Below are 25,011 nucleotides of genomic sequence, written 5' to 3'. Positions count from 1 at the left end.
TAAGTTTAACATTAGTGTGAACAGTAAGCATTGAATCTTGATGGTGTCAAGTATTTCCTAAGAGTACAGAGCATGTCAGTAAGTTGGGACAGTGATAGTGACTTTTTAAGTTAACATCATTTGCAAAGAATGTTAAACACAGGGAAAGGCATTATGGGGGTTATTTCTTAACTTATACTTTTTCCCAAAGAATTGACTTAACCTCTATTTGTGGGTGGTGGTGGGGAGGAACTTTTCAATGTGACTTAAAAAACTACCACCACTGGGACTGAAGAAAAAGCAGTAACTTCTTAGGGTAAAAAACATGCCAAGTTACCAAGTTAATGTTTTCTTAAAAAAAAAAAAAAAAAAAAGGCAATCTTGCAAATCTAGCCCATTTAGTGAAAATTAGGCAATTTTAGTTTCTTAATGCAGTCATTTACAACGATAATAAGAGTTCCTTTACATCACAAATAAGATTATATGGATTCTCTTTACTCCTTTTTCAGAGTCCGTGAAAGCATCCTGGACTTGCTTTAAAAACTAATACAGTGGTGATTTAACTATGATCATAACGGTGAACCCATTCAAAGTTTAGTATCTCCTAGTTGAACCCCAGGAACTACACATACTACACCATACCTTAGTTTTATCCAACAAGAAATAATACCTTTCTTATTCAGAGAGAAGGGAGAATTCACCCAGTGAGCTAATGAAGTTACACTTGTATCAAGTGATCCATGTTAAACACTTTACCCCAGTAACCTGTATGTCAATCATCAAGTACTTAATTCTAATTTCCTTTCACTTGATCCAACACTTTATTATTCAAAAATATGTTTTACTAGCATATATTTGGTTTGAAAATAAAATTTCAATCTACAAATTTATCTGAATCTATACAAGGCACTAAGAACTTTTTTTAAGGTTTATAAAATACATAAAACATTTTAGACAAAAACTAAGTCATAAGGTTACCAAGTTGAATCCTTAATAACTTAATAGATGTAGTTAATGAAGTATATATACCTTTATTGCCTTATTAACAAAGAATTAGTCACATGCAGCTCTCTGTAGAAGTTCTGAAAAGAGGTGAAGCCAAAAAGGAAAGTGCTTGTGAACTCTTCTACACAGGAGAGCAGCATCACTAACAGTCTGTAGTCTGCCATGCAAACAGCACTTGCATTTTTTAAAAGCTAACATCGGTTGTGAAACAAAACACATGCATACATGCTTTTGGGGCAGTTCATTTTATTACAGCTTTTGCCTCCTTATCTGAGTTTAGAAATGTACAATGTCAAACTCTATTTTATTAAAAGAAACTAAAATTTGAAGTTGCTCCCCATCACACTGTTATATACATGATAGCAACCTGTATTTTATTTCCACTGTAAACAATTAGTAAATTCACGGAGACCTGGATTACTGTTCACAAAATGTTAATATATTCAAATTAACTTCGCTAAATAAGAAAATCCATTTCAAACATCTTCAAGACTCAAAAAGAACACACACAATAACATATTTTTATCATTTTATTAGGAAGAATTCCAAATGGGTTATGAAGAAAACTTACTGAGTTTGATGAGTTTTCCAAAAACTCTTAATGAAGATATGTTCACCAATAAACAATAAAACATCAGCAGAACTATCATATACTGGGCAAAGAGTCAGGCTGATACCAAAAAGCAACATGCAACATAAAAAAGATACAATATAAAGGAAGACAATCTGCTGGGTATTAAAAAATCATCTCAATATGAACTCTTTGCAACCAGCACAGAACTAATTAGCTATCAAATCCAAACCACACTAAGGTAAGCTTGGCTGATGAAAAGCCAGGATTCAATAATGGGGAGAAAATAGAAGGTCCTCAGTGCAAGAGATCTGAATAGTGTTTTGGAGCATTTCCCTGGCTGGTACAAGCAGGATTAGAAAATCTTTTTGGCAAGGGAGAAAAATAAATACAAATGGAATGCTACATTTTTTTAAATCAGCAGACTGTCCCAGGAATGATAAAGGTATCAGTAAAGTAGCAAGGGGATAACTTTAAAACGTTATTTCTTGTGGGCTCAAAAAACATTCAAAACGGATTTATTTAAAGGTGTCACAATAGCTATGTCCAGGCATTTAGGCTTAAGAGAAATAAAATTAAAAGAGGACACTTTGTTTCCCAAGTTAAGGAGAATTTCTTTAAAACCAAGCATATTGCTTAATAGCAATATTATACTTGGCAAACAATAATTGGCAACAAAATAAGTTTAAACGCTGTAATATTCTGCCCAAACCAGTCCCAGATACTGTTTAATAACCAAGATGCAAACTAATTTTGTTGTAACAAGCCTAGACCAATTCTATCAAATGTGTCCTTGGTTAGATATCCAGTTTCATTTAACGTTTTGAAAGCTCATTTGACAGCCAGTCAAGTCCCTCATACAGACCAGTTCCTTGTGTAGCACAAGTGGCTTGAACATACCACTGTAAAGAAAGAACAAAAAATATGTGATTAACAGAATACTATATATAACCACAGTCTTTAAAATTTCTTAATCAGAAAATTGAATACTTCCTCCCAAATGCCCAAGGTATTATTTAGTCAGCAGTTACCATAAATGTATAGGAAAAAAGTAAATGAAAAAATTAATATATAAAACTAAAGGAATAATGGCAAAAATACATTAAAGTTTGCATCTTACAAATGTTTAATTTTATAATGGTCTCACTAACTATATTGATTAGGAGTGTTCTAATACATGCTTCTCACAAACTCTTGCCACATTTAAATCTACTCCTGATTCATTATTAGATTTAATCAATGATCTAGTCCTTAATCCGAAAAGAACATTCATAGGAAGATTAGTAACTAAGTACCCACCAGGTCCTTATAACCCTCGTTTCCCATAAAACTAAGTTCAAAGTACAGAAGGCAAAATTTTGAAAAAAGTAGGAGCTGCTGATAGAGGCAGGCTTTTCAGATAACTTCACTATCTGTATGTAGTCTCATGTATTCTAAAAAGTTCCACTTTTGGGGCGCCTGGGTGGCGCAGTCGGTTAAGCGTCCGACTTCAGCCAGGTCACGATCTCCCGGTCCGTGAGTTCGAGCCCCGCGTCGGGCTCTGGGCTGATGGCTCAGAGCCTGGAGCCTGTTTCTGATTCTGTGTCTCCCTCTCTCTCTGCCCCTCCCCGGTTCATGCTCTGTCTCTCTCTGTCCCAAAAAAATAAACGTTAAAAAAAAAAAAATAAAATAAAAAAAAAATAAAAAGTTCCACTTTTTAAACTGGTAATGAATTATATCTCAGTAACTCCATGAAATACCATGAAAAGCTAACAAAGAGCAAGAAAAAGATCTAGAAAGCAATTTCATTACCTTGAAGGATAGTTTATTTTTAATACTTTTCTTTACTGACTAGTTTTATTCTACCTTACAATAAAGACTTCGCTTTAATATTGCAAGTTCAATGCAAGTATACAATGCTACCAATTATTATTTGAATATCAAACACCCAGAAACCTAGAAGGCTGGGAAAAGGCATAAATTATTATCTTCACAGCACTGGAAACTGGTAGCATTTACAGTTTATCTTGTTTAAATCATCCTGGGACATCTCAAACATACTATACAGTTATTGCCACAGCACAGTATTTACCTTGTTGACAACTTAGTAAAAACCTTGTAAAGCACAAGTCACACTATAGTTTGTGATATCTTTATATATAAAACAGTATATTGTATTTTCCCAGTATTTAAATCACTGACCTAAACAAGCTACTGGAGAACAAGTATAACATTTCTTATAATTTTTTTTAAAGTTTATTTATTTTTGAGAGAGAGACAGAGCACGAGGGGTGTGGGGGCTGGGCGAGAGACAGAGGGAGACATAGAATCCAAAGCAGGCTCCGGCTCTGAGCAGTCAGCACAGAACCCAACGCAGGGCTTGAACCCATGAACCACGAGATCATGATCTGAGCCAAAGTCAAACACTCAACTGACTGAGCCACCCAGGCACCCCTCTTATAATTTTAAATTCAAAACTTGTTTAATGTCATAATTACAGTTCACAAGCTTTTGATGTTAACAGGCAAACAGTAAAAAATAGTATTATCTAAAATATGGCTGCTAAATACTGCAGTTTTAATAAGAAAACCAAATTACAAAATACTTGCTGCAAAGCTATTTCTCATATGGTTTCTCATAAACCATAAAGTACTAAATGGTTTGAGGGTAAAGTTAATAAAAATCAAAATAAAGGTATCTGAACATTTGGATTCTTAAAGGATAAATATTAAATGTTAAAAAATGGAGAAGATATTAAAGTAGTTTAAAATTGAACACACACTTACAAAAGCCTGAAAGGACTCGTGTCTGTAAACAAGAGTATATTACTGTATTTTTTTAAATGATGTGCTCATTATCTATTCAAAAGGGACAATTAATATGTATTTAAACTGAATACGTGCTTAAACAATTAAACTATTAATTCTAATAGGAGGTTAATACAAATCTCCAAATACTTACTGTTCTGTTACGAAGAGACTGAAGACCTAATTTATCTGTCATTTCACTGATGGCCATAGCATTTGGCAAATCCTGTTTGTTTGCAAAAAGCAGCAACACTGCATCTTGCAACTCATCTTCCTGAAGCTGGAAATAAAAGCTGAGAGTTTAACAACTAACAAACTGGAACTCAATTATTGTCACAAAGGAGGGAAAACACTGTCTTCCTATATATATCACTTATTCAACATTAAATACATTATTAAACATCAACATAATTTCACTACATGAAGTTCATACACGCTTAACAACTTAAACTTCATATCCTTCAATTTTTAAATCCCAAGCAAATAATCATATGCCTTTCAAGTAAAGCAAAACTATTTTTCAAGCCAATCATCCTGCACTCCATTAAAGTAAATCATTTATTTCAGCTTTCATGATCATCCATTAAGAGTCAGGATTGGCAAGGACCAGAAACACAAATGGGAATGTGTATTTACGGCAGAATCTTATGGTACTCAGTAGTAAAGTTATGGAGAGCATTCTTTTTGGACTTGTATTCCTTTCCAGCCAGCTGGACCATACACCAGTAGGACAACAAAACAATGATTATGGTATTAGCAGTATCATGAAAAATACAAGAACACAAGAGTATATTACAATAGGAAATAATATAAGAGTAAATAAGTAATAAGTAAAAGTATATAGAAGCTGGCAGGCATGAGTACTGACACACGACACAACATGGACCAGCCCTGAAAACTTATGCTAAGTGAAAAGTAACAAAAAGTTAAAAAAGACCACATATTGTATGATTCTATTTATATGAACGTCTAGAATAGGCACATACACATATAAAGTAAATCAGTGGTTTTAAGGGCTGGGGGTATGGGGTGGAGTAGGGGAAGGAATGGGGAATAGTTCCAGAGAATTTCTTTCTGGGTCAATGAAAATGTTCTAAAAAAGTAGACTGTGGTAATGTTTGCATAATTTTGTATACTAAAAACCAGTAACTTACACATTTTAAATGAGTGAAGTTTATGGTATGTGAATTGTATCTTGATAAAGCTGTTTACAAAAAGAGTAGAAGGGGTGATATTTAACTCATCAGACAAACTACCAGTGACTTAGTTACACATCTATTGGCACAATGGCTTTACAAACTGCACTACAGTCTTAGAAGTAATGAATGAGAATTAAGACTTCATTTCAGTAAATATTTTATGGCTACACCATGAAACCATGACAAGGTGCCTCTAGCAAGATTCCTCAATAAATTTTCACAATATAAATACAGCTGACCCTTGAACAACTTGGGTTTGAACTGTGTAGGTCAATTTATACATGGATTTTTTGCAGTACATTAAACACATTTTCTCTTATAATTTTCTTAGCAATTTTATCTAGCTTACTCTGTTGTAAAAATCTAGTACATGATACATACAATATTTGAAATATGTGTTAACTGTTATCGGTCAACAGTAGGCTATTACTATATTACTACTTAAGTTTTTTTTGTGTGTGAGATAAATCTAAAATGAGATTTATTTCAATAAAATACAACTGACGGTTGAAAAAGAATTGAGATATGAATATCCTTTTCTAATTTTTCTAATATTTTAGTTGACGGACAAATGCACAGAAACATTCCAACTGAGAGTTGGGATTGCCAGGAATAGTGCAGAAAAAAGGTCCACGTTCAGCAGAAAGCTGGATTACAGGTCTTTTGGGACCCTTCCAACCCTAAGATTTTCAGATTCTTTTAGAGTATGCTAGTCACTTTAAATATATTTAAAACAACAGATTTCATGTTATAGCGTGAAGCTACAAAAAACTGCAGGTATTAGAAGAGTTCCAAAAACACTAAAAAATGTTTACTCCAAATTTGCTATTTAAATGACCTATCAAAGACTGAAACAAAAAATGACACAATGGAATTCTTATTAGATCATGGTGTGATTCTTCTCAAGCTATAGAAGACGCTTTAAAGGTAAAATCCTCGGGGCGCCTGGGTGGCGCAGTCGGTTAAGCGTCCGACTTCAGCCAGGTCACGATCTCGCGGTCCGTGAGTTCGAGCCCCGCGTCGGGCTCTGGGCTGATGGCTCAGAGCCTGGAGCCTGTTTCCGATTCTGTGTCTCCCTCTCTCTCTGACCCTCCCCCGTTCATGCTCTGTCTCTCTCTGTCCCAAAAATAAATAAACGTTGAAAAAAAAAAAAAAAAATTTAAAAAAAAAAAAAAAAAAAAAAAAAAGGTAAAATCCTCTGCCCAACTGCTTTACTCCCTAAATGAGGTTTTGGAACATATGTTGAATAAATGTGTGTCTCTAATTTGTAGGTTTTGTTGTATTGGCTTTATCTTGTCTGAATTTTCCGTATTGTCCCAAATCATCTTTCTGTTTACTCTTTTCAGTCTGTATTTCCAAAAGCTTACTTTCTGAAGCTTGTTTTAATTGTAATCTCTTCTTCCCAACATCAATCAGTTTTCCCTCCAAATCCCAGATTCCTGGTGTGATTTCATTATTAATTTAGCTTTAGTACATGTTTCATGTGATCCATGAGCACACTTGGGGTTAATTTTCTCCATATTTTTTTTAAGTGCAGTCGAAAGTTGCATCCTAACACAAGCTTTTTCATTTCAAAAGCAATTTTCCAGGTCTTCAATTTTAGCTTCAATTTGCTTATCTTGCATGATTTGTTCTACTGGAGTTTTGTTTTTGTTTTTTTCATTTACATGAACCACTGAGTTATATTCCAAGAGTTTTTCTGTCTGTGCTCTCAGCCTGAGCAGAAGGGTCGAGCGGTCCTTGGTCCCTGGGCTGCACCACCTGGGCGCCGGTGGCCTGTGCTGCCCGCCTTCCCCGCCTTCTGCTCTGGAGTCCAAGGGCTTGGCAGCCGCTTGCTCTTCAGGCTGCTTCTCCATTGTGACTGGCAGGAAGAGCTACCACCTGGGATGGGAAGATGTGGCCTCAGGAGCCAATATTCCCACCACTAAACTGTAGCCCAGAAAAGCAGCAGTTTTTGAGGATTCAAAAGTAATATGTGGATTTTCAACTGTACATATGGGTGGGTGGGGCCTGAGCTGGCACCCTTAATCCCTATGCTGCTCAAAGGTCAACTGTGTATGAAAACAATCTGATACGTGACAAAGCCAAAATACCATCATCAACTGAAATACTACTACCTTCAGGTAGAATTCTTTATCATGGCTACTATTACAAAACATTTCAAAGTATTGGTTATACAGGAACAGCACAGAGAAAACCAAACCCAATGACCTTGCGAATAAGGGATTTGAACCAAGATTCTTACATCATAAAAGTTTCAAAACCATAGATTTTTTATCTATTAAATAAAGGACTGGACTAATGGAGACATCCTCAACCAGAGACATATATCACCCATGGGGCACTCTAAAAAGCTGAGCCTTCTTCTCAACTTAATGAAGTAGCTACTCTTCTGTGTGTTTTTTAAAAAGCTCTGCCGGAGACTTTTACATGCATGGTTCTCTCTAGAAAAATTCATTTCTGTAATCTAATCACAGTATGGTACCATCCACTAACAATACCGCTGTCACCCTGAAAAACATATCTTGCAAACAAAAGATGTAAAAAATATTCTTACCATTTTCTGCAGCTCTTCAGCTCCTTCCTGAATTCTTTCACGATCATTACTATCTACCACAAAAATAAGACCCTGGGGAAAAATTGTGTAAATAAATTATTAACAGTTAACTTTAAAGGAGACACTAAATATAAAACATAAGTAAGTACAAGCAGAAAAACCATACTGAGTTAAACGTTAAGGAAGACAATGTCTCCTTATTAATAGAAAAAAAAAAAAGGAACAGGGCCCTAAGTACTAAAAATGATTTGAGCACTATTTGTGATTTTAACTTATGTTATTTAAAAAAAAAAAATCTTGGGGCCCTGGGTGGCTCAAGGGCCCTGGGTGGCTCAAGGTGGCTTAACCTGGGTGGTTAAGCGTCTAACTTCAGCTTAGGTCATCTCATGGTTCGTGGGTTTGAGCCCTGCAATTTGGCTCTGCACTGACAGCTCGGAGCCTGGAGCCTACTTTGGATTCTGTGTCTCCCCTTCCTCTCTGCCCCTTCCTGCTTGTGTTCGCTCTCAAAAATAAACATTCAAAAAAATAGTAAAATAAAAATCTTACTCTTAACCAATTGATCACTTTTTTCAACTACACTAAGAATAAATTTTATCCCTCTTACCTCACACAGGAAAGCATAGATGGGAACAAAAGATAAAAGAATAAACCAAAGACTCTAAAGATCCATGAATTTACTAACTGAATTAGCTTATTCAAAGGCAAGCACAAAGTGCTTTAAAAAAATAAGAGGGGGAAGACGCACTCTACAGTTTGTTTTTTTTTTTAACGTCTATTTTTGAGAGACCGAGAGAGAGAACACGAGCAAGGGAGAGCAGAGAGAGAGGAAGACACAAAATCCCACGCAGGTTCTAGGCTCTGAGCCGTCAGCACAGACATGAGGCCTGAACTCACAAACTGTGAGATCACAACCTGAGCTGAAATCCAATGCTTAACCAACTGAGCCACTTAGGTGCCCCTACAGTTTTTATAGGCTTCACAGGAAAAACCAGTTCTGCTCCATAATGTTGTTGACCTATCAAATAAGAAAACTTTTTTTTTTTTTTTAAGTTAAGCTCAATGTGGGGCTTGAACTCACAACCCTGAGATCAAGAGTCCCACAGACTGAGTCAGCCAGGTGCCTTCAGATATAAAATTCTTTTTTTATTTTTTAAAATGTTGATTTAGGGGCGCCTGGGTGGCGCAGTCGGTTAGGCGTCTGACTTCAACCAGGTCACGATCTCGCGGTCCGTGAGTTCGAGCCCCGTGTCAGGCTCTGGGCTGATGGCTCGGAGCCTGGAGCCTGTTTCCGATTCTGTGTCTCCCTCTCTCTCTGCCCCTCCCCCGTTCATGCTCTGTCTCTCTCTGTCCCAAAAATAAATAAAAAACGTTGAAAAAAAAAATTTAAAAAAAAAATGTTGATTTATTTTTGAGAGAGAGTGAGTGTACATGCGAGCAAGGGATGGACAGAGAAGGTGCGGGGGGACAGCTGACAGCATAGAGCCTGATGCAGGCTCGAACCCACAAACTGCGAAACCATAACCTGAGCCACAGTTGGACACTCAACCCACTGAGCCACAAAATTCTTAACAAAAAGAAAAATAGTAACCATTCTTATTGATATTCACAAATATTAAAATTCCATGCTAGAAAAGAAATGGAATTAAGGGAACAGTTAAGACTTCTCTAAAAACTTTCAAATGGAAAAGTATAAAATTTTCAACTGGAGTAAGAAAGAGAGGGCAGATTACCTTGATAGCTTTGTTAAAATCTATTCCTATTAATACTAAAGTGATTACTTTAAAAATTATTCTCCCTACAACCCTAACCATTGAAGTATTTCTGATCATTTGTCACTTTAGCACAAACTGTCTTGTGCTTATTTATGTCAGTAACTTGATTAAATCCACTGAGAGCATAAAATCCACTTAAGGCAAAGGGCTACATTATTTTCTATTTACCCCTCAGGACCACCACAGTACTAAGCTTGCCAGGTTTACCAAATATTTATTTTAGGCTATGGTCATTAAATAACAATTTCCTTTGGTCTAGCAAATTTCAAACCCATTTCCTTTATCTCTGCTGGAAACCATCATTTTAAACATCCTAACCATTGAAAATACTTCTGGTGCTATGAGAGCCAGTATGGCATAATGGAAAGATAACCCAATTCAAATCTCAAGACTACTTATTATATGAATTATCTAATCCTTGAACATGTCTCCTCTTTTATAAAACAATGCCATCAACTTTATAAGCCAGTTAAATGTAATCATAGAGGCACAAAAAGAATCTAGCATCATACTTGACTTATCACAGGCATTTAGGAAAAGTTGTCTCCTTCCTCTTCTATTCCAAAAGCCATTCCTTTCTTATAATTTCTTTTTTAACATTTATTTATTATTGAGAGACAGAGAGACACAGAGCATGAGCAGGGAAGGGGGCAGAGAGAGGGGGAGACACAGAATCCGAAGCAGGCTCCAGGCTCTGAGCTGTCAGCACAGAGCCTGACGTGGGGCTCAAACTCACAAACTGTGAGATCATGACCTGAGCTGAAGTCAGACGCTTAACCAACTGAGCCACCCAGGTGCCCCAAAAGCCATTCCTTTTTAGAATCTACCCTTTGGAAGAGGCAATGCCTCCAAAAGGGATCTAATTTTATCTGGATTACTAACAACCCATTTTTATTCTCTTTTAAAATGTAGGGGCACCTGGGTGGCTCAGCTGGTTAGGAGTCCAACTCTTGATTTCAGATCAGGTTATGACCTCAGGCACTGGGTGTGGAACCTGCTTGAGATTCTCTCTCTCTCTCTCTCTCTCTCTCTCTCTCTCTCTGTCTCCCTCTGCCTTCCCCACCCCCCGTGTCCTGCACACAAGTGTGCTAATAAGAAATTGCTAATTAAAAATAAAATAAAATATAAAATAATGCTATCAGTCCCAAAGTAACACTATTGGGAGAGAGAAGTATTTCAGCAATAAATTCAAAGTTATTCACTTCCTGGGACAACCCAGAATCAAGAATGTAGAAAAGCTAGGATTCTAAAGATAAGTTCCGCTACAGTAAGAAAAAACTACCTAAAAGGGCAAGTATTTACTTATTTAGAATAGCAAAATAATTGGAATTGTCTAATGAGGGAAGAGCAATTTACTACAACAAACACTGTGTCCTGGCTTGTTAAAAAAGTTACAAGCATGATTAAATGGTATTGGTTTCTTTTACATTTTATAGCTAAAAGAACTAACCAGGAATGCTAGAAAAGCTGGTGTTAAGAGCTTAGCTGAGATTACATCAGGTAACACATAAAACTTTCTCCTACAGGAATGAGTTCTCAAGGAAAAAATACTTGGACTTTTGATTATAAGGTGATCTAAAGAGGCCAGGAATGGGTCTAATCTCAAGAGCTCAAAAGTAAGTTACAAAGCATTGTAAACAAATCTAGAATAAGATTAGGGTTACTCTTGGTCAAGAATAACAAATTAAGAATTAGCAAAGCTTTACTTCATCCCTAATTTTACTTCAAAAACATCTTTCCTAAATGAAAGGACTATGACTTGCTTTACAATAATCTAAAAGGTGAATTACATAAGAGAGGAATATCGATTAAACAATACTGGCTATATCCTAATAACTGAAGTTGGGTAACAGAGATGTGGAAGTTTATATGCTATTCTCTCTACTTTTGCATACATTTGACAATTTCCATAATAAAGTTTTTTTAAGCATGTGACTCTTATCAAAATATCTTTTTTAAAAAAATGTTTATTTATTTTTGAGAGAAGGAGAGAGAGAGAGAGAGCAAGCAGGGAAGGGGGAGAGGGAAAGGAAGACAGAGAATCCAAAGCAGTGCAGAGCCTGACACAGGGCTCGAACCCACAAACCGCGAGATCATGACCTGAGCCAGTCAGAAGCCCAACCAACTGAGCCACCAAGGTGCCCCTCAAAATAACTTTTCTAATCACAGCTAATGAACAGAAACATTCTTATTTTTAAATAAAAAAGCATGTTATTTACTGGACATGACATACTACTTAAAACTGGTAGTTCCAGCCACTCATGTAGGGTATTCACTGCCACCTGGTGGCAATATACTTCACTTGCATACAATGTTTTATGAGTTGGAGACCAAGAATGACCTGTGCAAATCTTACACATATGAAGTGTTGGTAACATCACACATTACTTAAAAAAATGTTATCTATCAACTCCGGTAATAAACAAAAACTGATGAGAAACTTCTCCTGTGGTAGAAAACACGAGTGGGGTGCCTAGCTGGCTCAGTCAGTTAAGTGTCTGACTTTGGCTCAGGTCATGATCTCACGGTTCGTGGGTTCAAGCCCCGTATTGGGATCTGTGCTGAACACTTTCTCAGAGCCTGGAGGCTGCTTTGGATTCTGTCTCCTTCTCTCTCTGCCCCTCCTCCACTCGCACCCTGCCTCACTCTGTCTCTCAAAAATAAATAAATGTAAAAAATAAAAAAAATTTTTAAAGAAAACACAAGTGAGTTGGAACAAGTTTAAAAAGACATGTAGAACAAGAACCACCTCTCCAGTCTTAGGTAAGTTATTCCAAGCTTCAGCTTGCTCCTATATAAGAGTTAGCCTAGAGTAGTGATTTTCATGAGGGAGTAATTTTGTCCCCAGAGGATATTTTGCAATATGTGAAGATATTTTTGGTTACTGCAACTGGGTGGGGTGGGGTTTGCTACTGGCACCTAGTGGGTAGAGGACAGGGATGCTGCTAAACATCCTACGATGCAGAGAGCCAACAACAGTTACTCAGCCCAAAATGTCAACAGTGCTGCTATTGAAAAAACTTATTGTCACAGAGCCTTACTCTTCAAAGTAAGGTCCTAAACCAACAGCATCAGTACTACCACTGGAGAACCTGCTAGAAATGCAGAATCTCAGGCTTTGGGGCACCTGGGTGGCTCAGTTAAGCATCTGACTCTTGGTTTCAGCTCAGGTCATGATCTCACGATTCATGGGTTCAAGCCTTGCATCAGGCTCTGTGATGGCAGCATGGAGCCTGCTTGGGATTCATTCTCTCGCCCTCTCTCTGCCCCTTCCCTCCTTGTGCTCTCTCAAAATAAATAAATATTAAAAAAAAAAAAAAAAAAAAAGAATATCAGGCCTTAGCCAGGCCCTACTAAACTGATCTGTAAATACCCAGGTGATTCATATGCACATCAAAGTCTGAGAAGCACTACTGATACATAGTTTATATCTACAGAAATTTCAAGTCAAGTTAATGATCAGCACTTTGGGATTTTTTTTAAAGCTCCCCAGGTGAATTCTAATGTGTAGCCAAATTTGAGAACTCCTACTCTACAGGATTACTAAGGTCTCTCCCATGCCACCATTATATATACTACGTGAAAATATAAAAATATCTTATAAACCAACAAGGTAGATCTACATTAATTTTTTTTTCTTACTGTATTTTAATAAACACTTAATGGGGCTAAATTAAGGAATATTAATTACCCTTTATTCATTAAAAATTATAATGATAAGTTATACAGACCTTACTTTCTAGACTAAGAACAAAACCAACAGAACTACTGATGAGACATCTAATTTAATCTTGAAAATCATCCCCCCCCAACAACTAACCTTCCAAAATATTGTTATGATGGCTATGTAAATCTTCCACGTTGGGTAATTTAGCCTTCAAAGGCATGAGTGAGAGAGTTCACTGAAGAATACGTAAGCAATGATAAGAATGGCAACTCACAGAGTAAACACCAACACCCAAACAGTAGATAGTAACAGAAACTTTAAAGCATGAAACATATAAAGAAAAGTTATACAAACTGTACAGCATTCCTTACCTGGGTATTTTGGAAGTAATGCCTCCAGAGAGGCCTAATTTTATCTTGACCACCAACATCCCATACCGTGAAACAAATGTTCTTATATTCTACTGTTTCCACATTAAAACCTACAAAGAAAAAAAAGACAGTGGTGCAAAATGTCATAAAGAAAATAGACCCCTTTATTGTGAATTGCCTCAGAATTGCTTTTTTAAAGTCCTACTAGATAATTAACAAACTTAAAAAGAATCTAAACCAGTTATAATGATAGATATATGCCACAGGACATTTATCCAAACCCACAGAATGCACAAAACCAAAAGTTAACCATAAGGTACACCATGGACTTTAGATGATTATAATGTGCCAATGAAGTTCATCAATTATAACAAATGTACCACTCAAATGAGTGATGTTGATAAAGGGAGAAGCTATATATACATGAGGGTAGGGAGTATATGGGAAATCTCTGTACCCTCCTCTCAATTTTTCTGCAAACATAAAGCTGTTCTAAAAAATAAACCTTAAAAAACTGTTTCAAAATTAAACCATATTCTATTTCACTTTATAACATACTACTATGATATAAATTAAACTCATCTGTAAACTTTCTTACCAATGGTAGGAATGGTGGTGACTATCTCCCCTAACTTCAGTTTATACAGAATGGTCGTCTTGCCAGCAGCATCCAATCCAACTAGAAAAAGACATTATAGATTTTAAATCTAGACTAAAAGCACATACTAAGAATTAATTCTACAATAAATTCATAGTTTGAAAACAAAAGTCAACTGGACAAGGCACAAATGAGTTAGAAATGAAATTACTTCATTTCTGATCCCCAAGAGCAACATTTGCTACACAAAGCCTTTCCGTTTTTCTTTCTAGACCTAGAGAGACAACATGTAGTAGTGAAAAGAAAAGAGTATCAGGCTGACTTAGGCTCTAGTCTCTAGATTTGCTTTGCCACAAACTAGTTAACTGCCTTTATAAACAAGTCACTCTAGAAAACTGAGACCAGAGAAATTAGGTATAAAACAAGGAGAGACTGAGTCATTTAATGTAAGATTTTTTCCAATTCAAGTTCTTATTAATTCTATGAACTACTCTCATTTTTAAAAACACAAGTCACAAACTGAATCAGAAAACACACAAAAACAAGTGAATAAAGGAGCGCCTGAGTGGCTTAGTCTGTTAAACATCCAACTCTTGATATCGGCTCAGATCATGATACCAGGGAGGTGGGGATTGAGTCCTACTTGGACTCTCTCTCTCCCTCTGCCCTGTTCCCTCATTTGCATGCTCACCCTAAAAAAATTCTTTTTTGGGGGGCGCCTGGGTGGCTCAGTCGGTTAAGTGTCCGACTTCGGCTCAGGTCATGATCTCGCGGTCCGTGAGTTCAAGCCCCGCGTCAGGCTCTGTGCTGACTGCTCAGAGCCTGGAGCCTGTTTCAGATTCTGTGTCTCCCTCTCTCTCTGACCCTCCCCCGTTCATGCTCTGTCTCTCTCTGTCTCAAAAATAAATAAACTTTAAAAAAAAATTAAAAAAAATTTTTTTTTTAATTAAAAAATTCAAAAAATGGGGGTGCGTGAGCAGTTCAATCAGTTAAGCATCCAACCTCAGCTCAGGTCACGATCTCACTGTTCGTGGGTTCAAGCCCCACGTCAGGCTCTGTGCTGACAGCTGAGAGCCTGGAGCCTGCTTTGGATTCTGTGTCTCCCTCTCTCTCTCTCTCTCTCTCTCTCTCTCTCTCTCTCTCTCTCTGCCCCTCCCCCACTCATGCTCTCTGTCTCTTAAAAAAATGAATAAACATTAAAAAACATTAAAAATATTAAAAAATTAAAAAATTAAAAAGTGAATAAAAATTATCTTTAAAAAATATGTAACTATGCCCTAGTATCCAAAGGAAGATGGGGCCAATTTTACCCCTATTTATATCCATTCCTACATCAAATGCACAGAAATGAGAACACAAGATTGGTTAATTTGGGTAACCAAATAGCCCTATCATATTCACCTCCAATGTAACTAATGTCTAAATTCTTTAAATGACTCCTTTGAGGCAGATACAAGTAGGGAAGAATGTGCTTATTTCTGAAGAAAAAAAATCCATACTGGAACAAGATGGTATATTTCTTTATTACACTGACAGTAATGAGCAAATTAAATGTTCATTCTAAGTATGAATCTCTCAAAACCTGCATATTCTACATTGTTTGCTAAACCCTTCCAAATGAAAGGCCAATATCTAATAGCCTCATCGAATTTATCACTGTTCCAAGGACATCACATTTGCCCACCTAGATTTACACTATCCCAGATTTTGAAATGAGTTCAACTGAGTATTGATTTAAGCAAGGATGCTTTTTAAATATTTAAATCAAGGGGCGCCTGGGTGGCGCAGTCGGTTAAGCGTCCGACTTCAGCCAGGTCACGATCTCGCGGTCCGTGAGTTCGAGCCCCGCGTCAGGCTCTGGGCTGATGGCTCAGAGCCTGGAGCCTGTTTCCGATTCTGTGTCTCCCTCTCTCTCTGCCCCTCCCCCGTTCATGCTCTGTCTCTCTCTGTCCCAAAAATAAATAAACGTTGAAAAAAAAAATTTAAAAAAATAAATAAATAAATAAATAAATATTTAAATCAAAGCATGACTTGGCACATGTAACAAATGCTATTAAGTTGAAAAAAACAAAGAAATCACCCCACTTACCTAAAACAGACCTAAAGGCCACAGGCAATTTCAGACCTCCTGTACCCATGTAACAACCGTTTCTTTTAAAAAAAAAAATTTTTTTTTAACGTTTATTCACTTTTGAGAGACAGAGAGACAGAGCATGAGCAGAGCAAGAACATAACGTGAGCCAAAGTCGGACGCTCAACCAACTGAGCCACCCAGGTAACCCATAACAACCGTTTCTGCTCTGTACCCTACAAAGGTAGCTTTAAGATCTCTCTGGACACTCAAGCAATTTATATCTTCATATCTTGTGTCCTCTAATCAAACGGTGTTCCCTACTTCTTCACACTGAGATATTCAGGTTTATTCTTTCCAAAATACTATGACACTTACTAGTCAGAGTGAGCAGCCAAGCCCTCACTCACAGGCATAAGAAAAACCACTGGCACCAGGAGGTGTTTTGTTTTTTGAGTATGGGACAGTATCAAAAAAAAATCAGGAAACCTAATTCTAAAATATACACAAAGAAACAAAAGAAACTGCCTCAAATTTGACAGCTTCAGTAAAAATACAGAAAATGAAGAGTAGAACAAGATGATTGGTTCCTTGTTCAAAAAAGCAGTCTCTTGGAAGAGTCCTTCTTAGGTGATTTTGATAAAAAAAAAAAAAAGCTTTTAAATGTTTATTTTTAACAGAGAGAGACACACACACATGCACACATAGCACAAGTGGGGGAGGGGCAGAGAGAGAGGGAGACACAGAACCCAAAGCAGGGTCCAGGCTCTGAGCTTGATGGCGGGGCTCGCATCAAACTCACGAGCTGTTAGATCATGACCTGAGCCTTAAGTCGGACACTTAACCGACTAAGCCACCCAGACACCCCTTGATCAAATTTTAAAATAAAGCAAAATTCACCCTTAAGTAACTAAGTCAAAATATGATTAAACCCAAGTCAGAAGAAGTGAAACTGAGATACTGATTAGAAAAAACACAAGGAGCACCTGAGTGGCTCAGGTGATTAAGCATCAGACTCTTGATCTCAGCTCAGGTCTTGATCTCAGGGTTATGAGTTCAAGTCCCAAGTTGGGCTTCATGCCCAACGTAAAATAATAATAATAATAATAATAATATTTAAAAATAGATTTATTTAAAAGAAAGAACAAACGAACATGAGCTAGGTTTGAGAACTATGGCACATGCCAATCAAACTCAGTCAAACTGAACCTCACACCATCACTGAAACAATTTAAATACAAAAATACTAACAATGAATGGAAGAAACCCAAGACAAATTATGATTATATAACTATTTTAAGTTCTAGAAAAGCAGAGGTAACCCAATTTTTTAAATGAAAGCGTTACACCCACTCATGTACATAACTAATATTCTTCTATTTCTACAGTTAGAATTTTACAGGGGCGCCTGGGTGGCGCAGTCGGTTAAGCGTCCGACTTCAGCTCAGGTCACGATCTCGCGGTCCGTGAGTTTGAGCCCGGCGTCGGGCTCTGGGCTGATGGCTCAGAGCCTGGAGCCTGTTTCCGATTCTGTGTCTCCCTCTCTCTCTGCCCCTCCCCCGTTCATGCTCTGTCTCTCTCTGTCCCAAAAATAAATAAACGTTGAAAAAAAAATTAAAAAAAAAAAAAGAATTTTACACAATAAACATGTGTTACTTTCATTTAAAAAAAATCCCAAATAGCAGATTTCCTTTATTAATATGTTGGACTGGTTACATTTCCTAATGAATCTATCAGGAAGATGACTGCTTTAAGAGACTTGAATATATTTTTTATGATTATTTTTAATAAAAAAATAAGGGAAGGAGTATTTACAAAATAATGCAACTATAAGCCTTTTTCAGCAAGTTATTTTTAAAATAAAAATTGTGGGGTGCCTGAGTGGCTCAGGCAGCTAAGTGGCCAGCTCTTGGTTTCAGCTCAGGTCACAATATCAAGGTTCATGGGATCGAGCCCCAAATCATGCTTTGTCCTGACAGTAGGGAGACTGCTTGGGATTGATTCTTTCTTTCTTTCTTTCTTTCTTTCTTTCTTTCTTTCTTTCTTTCTTTCTTTCTCTTTCTTATCTTTCTTTCTCTCTCTCTATCTCTTTCTTTCTTTCTCTCTCTCTCCCCCCCCCGCGCCGCCCTTCCCCAACTTGCACCATGCTCTCTCTCTCTCAAAATAAGTAAAACTTTAAAAACTGTAGACAACAGTTAAATGGCTCACAGCCACATACAAGATTTTTAAATCACAAGAGTTTCTTTTGAGTTGCACCCAAAATAATAGTGTTGTAATAAATGCAAAGCAGAAGTTTTTAAAAAGAAATTTCTACTGCGAGATTAATGATGCATAAATTAATGTGTACCACCACTTAAAACTCACTGTATAGTTCTTTACTCAAAAATGTGTTGATCTAACAATTTTGCACTACTTTAGTCATTTCTTATGTATTTCCTTAATGTGGCAATATTTGGCAATGAGATTTCTCCACAAAATGAAACTATAACCAATTCTCAACTAGCCAAGATAAGACTCTAATCTGTACATTCCAGTAATGTCCTCCCTCCCTTCCACCCCCACAAACAAGTCACTGTATTGAAAGATATACTGGAATTACTTGTTCTCCTTAACTGAACCTGCACTTTGACCAAAGTATTAACAGCAGCAAAACTACCCCCAAAATCTTTACCAATCGTTAAAAAGTATGTCTACTAAAATGTAGCAGCAAAAAACATTCTAAGTTAAAGATGCCAGATCCCAATGATCTTTACTTAAGGAAAAAAAATGCAAAAAAGAGACTTAGATGAAAAAAATGTATTTTCAGATGGGTAAAATTTCACATAGGATTATTTCTTCTTCATGTTTTCTTTTATCTTGAAAATTTTCTACACGAAAGCTTAAAATACAACTTCACAATTATTTAAAAATAATTTAAATTGAGTGCTTACTGTGTTTTGAGCACAACACTGGGTGGATTCCATACATTTTTATAATATAAATCTCACAACTATCCTCCATTTTTCACACACAGCATCTAAGGTTCAGAAATGTCCCCAGAATCACAGGAGTAGAACAGGTATGCAATACCACAGGTCTTATAGAGAAATTAGATCTCTCATACAAAGCTGATGGGAATGTAAATGGTGTAGCTGATTTGGAAAAGTTTTGTCAGTTCCTCAAAATGTTAAATATAGTTAACACAGAACCCAAGACAATTAAAATCATATGCCCATACAAAAACTTGTTTTCAAACATCCACAGCAGCATTACTCATAAGAGCCAAAACGTGGAAACGATCAAACTTCCATCAAATGATGAATGGATAAACAAAATGTGGTATGTTCATATTATGGAATTACTCTTCAGCCATAAAAAGGAATGAAGTACTGAAACATGCTATGAGCTTTGAAAACATTATGCTAAGTGAAAGAAGCTAGATACTAAAGGACATATATTGTATGGTAACATTATGTTAACTATCATGGACACACAAATCCATAGAAACTAAAAGTACATGACTGGTCGCAGAAAGAACTGGGGAAGAAGGGGAACAGTAACTGCTAACGGGTATAGAGTGTCTTTCTAGGCTGATTAAAATGTTCTAAAATTAAAACTGGTGGTGGTGACACAAGTTTGTGAATACAGTAAAACCTCTGAATTGTATACTTTAAAGGGATAAATTTTATGTTACATGAATTGCATCTCAACTTTTTAATTAAAAGAAAAACAAAAAAACCCCCGAAGTATATGCCAAAGCTCTCAAAAGATATTTATATATTGCCACCCTGCCTTTAGTTTTCTCTGATGGACACACTGTATCTTAAAAGGTATTTTATCTAATTCCTCAGAAGTCTGACCATCAAACCTGAAAGCGAGGCTGCCAGGTGAAAAGAAAATTATTATAAGCTTAAGTTTTACTTCTACCCAATACATCAGAAGTATCTGCACTTTGATCAATGTGTTAATTAGCAGCAAATTATCAGTCTGAAAGCCATTTGCAATAATGCCACAAGGTGCATCTAAAAATTGTTGTATCAGCTTCTAGTGGCATCAAACTAAAGACTTTTGCCTTTTCTACTGTTTCCTTAAATCACATAACTAATCAAAAGGGCTTTTTTTTTAAGCCTGATAATTATGTGTTCAACCAGTGACCTGAGAAAATGCTAATATGCTAAGTCAAAAAGAGAGAACACAAATATCCTCTCAAAAGCCTGAAAGTAAATATAATAAATGTTAACAGCGACATGGTGGAATTATAGTTATCAGTTTATTCTTTCTCATATTTTTAAAATTTAACAAAAAGGACATGTTGTTTTTATTTATTTTTTAACGTTTATTTTTGAGAGAGAGAGACAGAGAGACAGAAAGACAGAGTGTGAGCAGGGGAGGGGCAGAGAGAAAGGGAGACACAGAATCCGAAGCAGGATCTGAGCTGCCAGTAGAGCCCGACGTGGGACTCAAACTCATGAGCTGTGAGATATGACCTGAGCCAAAGTCGGATGCTCAACCAAATGAGCAACCCAGGTGCCCCAGGACATGTTATTTCTAGAATGAGGACATTAAAAATCACACAATAAGTGTATTTACAAAATATGCTAGGGAAAAAGCATGAAATGCCACTCCTCAGCTTGAAGCCTCATTTAAAATATTAGTAACATTTTTCAAATTGGCAAATAGAGGAACCTTTCGTGCCACCCCAAAAAAAAACAGTCACAGTCACATATAAGGCAATACAAAATTATACCGTACTTAGCAATCTTTTAGAAAGCAACATTTTTTCCAGCTTTTCAATAGCAAGAAACTTTCAAGTTCAAAGAGTGCAAGATTAATAATTCCTCTATAGAACCTACATTAGTGTTTTCCAATGTAAACAAAACTTGGGGGAGTCATCTACAAAAGTACATCTTACCACAGATCAAGACACTGGAGATCAGTCTAAAAATAAGATAATGCAGGGCTACATGAGAAATCTAAGATGGAAATTGGTCATCTTTGAATTTAAGCTCAATAATATAATTCACATGAGTGATTTCCCCAAACAAACAAAAAAAACCTATACAATTTCTGTCAATCTATACATTACATTTGAAACACTGTATTGGTTTTTAATTACTTAACTACAAGCTGTAACTTCAAACATCTTTTAAAATTACTTGAACTTTCTGGGAGAACACGTGTAGGAATAAAATTTTAAACTTAACAGTAATTTGGCAAACCAGACTCATGAGCTAACTACTACCATCTTTCAATAACACTTTAAAATGATAAAGTCTTAAAGTCACTTACTCAAGAAGGTATGAATTTCATGTGAACCTTATAAAGGAAAACAAAGCCCACATACCTGCCAGAGAACATTAATATGAAAACAAACAACAAAAAAACCCAATTAACTCCTAATTCTTAAACTTGAATGGGGCCTGCCCTATTCACCTTAAGAGTGATTATTTATGCAGACACTCATAAAGCTAGACCAAAAAAAAAAAAAAAATCATTTATCAAACTTCCAAATCACCTCTTTCCCTACCCACGCACATATCCTTCTAAGGTTATGCTTCATCTGATGAGTTACTATAAAAGTTGACCTTGTGACTGAAGTGTTTTTAATCAAGGAAATCTGATTATCCCAAAACTAAACTGCAAAACAAGTATAGGAAACCTGAGCAATAAAACATTTAACATAAAATGAGTTCATTCCAAATCATGACTTCGATCCCTTGCAAAGTTAAATACTTTTTCATTTTCTTTCAGTCATTATTTTTTAGGGGTAGGGGGAGAAATGCTCCTCTAATATAGTAAATTTAGGAAAGTTCTTAGAGCATAATTCTACCTTTCTTCTCCCTCTGAAACTTTTAGCCATCACAGAAAACTTAGAATGTGAAAGAGCAATTAGTTTAGAATGTATCTTAAGTAAAAGGACCAACTCAGTACATTTCCAGGAACACAACTAGGTACTAATTTCTTTAAGGAACAGCCTGGAAATTCATTTATCACAGTCCAAAGTCCTCCCAATGACTTCAGATCCTTTTTAGACTGTCAATTTTCAGCCACCTTAAAAACTTAATATGCCTGTCCTCCTTTAAAAAATTGTCTCTAAAAATGAAATCTAAAAAACTTTTAAAGAGAAAACATTTGGACATCTTTCTGAATGAATTATTAACAATTGTTCCACGAACTGTGAAGAAGCTGGAATAACAAACAGTTAAGTGAAAAAAGAACTAAATGTGTATGTCCTTAACCTTCATACACCTCCAATTACTGAATCTTGCTTTGGAAAACTTTCAATGGTAGTAGAACTAGAAAATAAAACTTCCTCCCCACTGTGGAAAATCTAACGAACCGACAAGTTTCAACGTTTAAAGTTAGAGGGCTCCTTGTGGCATTACTCAGGCCCACACAGCTTAGCTGTGATGTAGAGACTACTCACAGTAATATGGGGGAGGGGCTGCTCGTATCACCCAAGTGACATGCAAGCCTCTTCTCCCTCAGCTGGAATAACTAAAAACAGAAAAGCTGGCACAGAAAAGCAGTGTTTTAAAAGCCTATTTCCCAAACAATTAAAAAAAAAAAAAACCCGCTTTGTAACTGTTATTTAACAAGGCTACCCTAAAGTTGAGTGTCAGGATGTTCAGTTACTGGAAATTTGTTACCGGCTTAAAAAAAAATAGCTTTAAAAGTTTTTTTTCATTAAACTTTAGTCAGCTAGATAAAAATCAACTGAAAACCAAAGAGCATAAACCAAATATATTTAGTTTTTGAGAATGGCCAAAAGATAAGGGGACATTAATAAGGAAAAGAAGTAAATACGAAATGGAATCCAGCGCGAAGTTTGGCGAAGTGAGCGCTGAGGACTCCGGACTCTTCTGAAACCTTGGGTGCTCCCTGACCACCGCTCCGGGCCTGGTCACTTCCTGGCCCGGCCGGCTCCGGGCTCCTGGCGACGGCTCGCTCACGTACCACTGGAGTGTGCAGAGTGTGTACACGGTGCAGAAAGGGGGAGGAGGAAGGCTAGAGTTGTTCTGCCTCACTTCGGACCGCTGCCCACACCGGAGAAGAGACGAGCCAGACCGCACTCTCAGAATGGGCCTCGCCAGTGTCTTCCGGGCTTAGCGAGATGGGAGTTCGCTTCCCCCACATCTGCGCCCGATCTTGTGTAGCTTTCAGTAAGATCAAGTAGAGAAAACCACAGCCACCAGGAAGAAACCTTGCCCCGCGGCCCTGTCCAGTCCTTTTACACAGATCTGGGGCGACCGCCCACCTTTCGCCCCATTGTTCCCCGTTAAGAATTCCTCCTGACCCCGAGCCCGCCGCCCCTCCCCCACCACCGCGGGCGGAGGGGCAAACAGGCCCCAAGGCGGCCCCTAGCACCCACACCCGGCCTTACCCGATCCCTACTGGGGCCTGCCCTCGGTTCTCGGCCCCTCACTCACCCATCAAAATGCGCATCTGCTTCTTGCCGAAGAGGCGGGAGAAAAGGGAGGAGATGGTGAGGCCCATGGCAGTAGTGGCACTTGCGATGGGCAGGAGCAAAAGGGGTTTTGGGGCGTCCCCGGGCCTTCTCTTTTCACTCTCCCGACAAACTGAGCGAAGGAAGACGGGCTGAAGGAGAAAGAAGGCGACAGACACGGCTCACTGGCCGGCGTGTCGGACAAAGCTCCAGAGCAAGAATTAACGGGGCGAGGACCTGCTCGACGACTGGCGCGGCAGCTCCGGCTCTGGCGTTTTAGGCTTTTGCTATGCCACGTCACGCGGTAGCCGCGGCTACTCCGGCGGCGGCCCGGCCCCTCCAACGCGGACAGAATCGCGTCACCGCCGCCCCAACCCCCTGCGCTTCCGGTGCTGCCTGAACCACTGCGCCTGCGCACGAAAGGGATTGGCCAACTTCGGGGACGCGATTCTCTGGCAGTTGTCTCCTCCCGGACGTGAGCCATCGGGGCGACGCCAGTTAGCACATGCGTACTGGGAGACGGACAAAGTCCCACAATGCCCTGGCTGGTCACTTCCAATCAGAGTCTAGGCGAGACGCTTCCGCCCGGATAAATACTTTCAGGAGACTGTTGTCCTTACTTCCGGAAAGGCGCTCTGTGCATTGTGGGTTAGGAAGTGAACCTGTTCTTCCTGCCTTTGAGCGACCTACTCTTAAACTGAATGCGCGCTGGGGACTCCCCCGTCCACGAAAGTACACGTTTCATGCGCAGCACTAGGCACTTCCCCTAGTGGAGAAGTGAAGATGGGCCCTGCTTTCCCAGGAGATAAGTGGTTAAAAGCTGTCGTGCAGAGATAGAGGCTGTGGCCTAGACGCATTGACCTCTCCGCTCCAGGTCGTAATGAACATCCCCTAATCTTATGTCAAGATGAGATAGCTATGAGACATTTTCATCGACTAGTGCAGCTTTTTAAAGAGAAGCCAACGAGGAAGGATTGTTTTTCGTGTACCTTTTCTCTCTCTGAACCCT

The 25,011-nt window shown here is 37.8% G+C and overlaps 1 protein-coding gene and 1 pseudogene across 1 annotated transcript; both read right to left on the bottom strand.

Annotated features, from left to right (window-relative positions):
* Nucleotides 1–1,501: 1,501 nt before the first annotated feature.
* Nucleotides 1,502–24,374, bottom strand: ARF4 (ARF GTPase 4). The gene is made up of 6 exons (XM_025916222.2): nt 23,986–24,374; nt 14,506–14,586; nt 13,908–14,017; nt 8,098–8,169; nt 4,496–4,621; nt 1,502–2,457 (listed from the first exon to the last, which is right to left on the bottom strand). Exons 1-6 carry the CDS (start codon nt 24,050–24,052, stop codon nt 2,371–2,373), a joined length of 543 nt encoding a protein of 180 aa, XP_025772007.1. The 5' UTR covers nt 24,053–24,374; the 3' UTR covers nt 1,502–2,370.
* LOC147583578 (centromere protein H pseudogene) lies at nt 6,731–8,091 on the bottom strand (annotated as a pseudogene).
* Nucleotides 24,375–25,011: the final 637 nt, after the last annotated feature.

Source organism: Puma concolor, chromosome A2, assembly GCF_028749965.1.
Source record: "Puma concolor isolate L17-30 chromosome A2, mPumCon1.1.hap2, whole genome shotgun sequence".
NCBI classification, from domain to species: Eukaryota; Metazoa; Chordata; class Mammalia; order Carnivora; family Felidae; genus Puma; species Puma concolor.
This window is presented reverse-complemented; position numbering and strand designations above follow the sequence as displayed.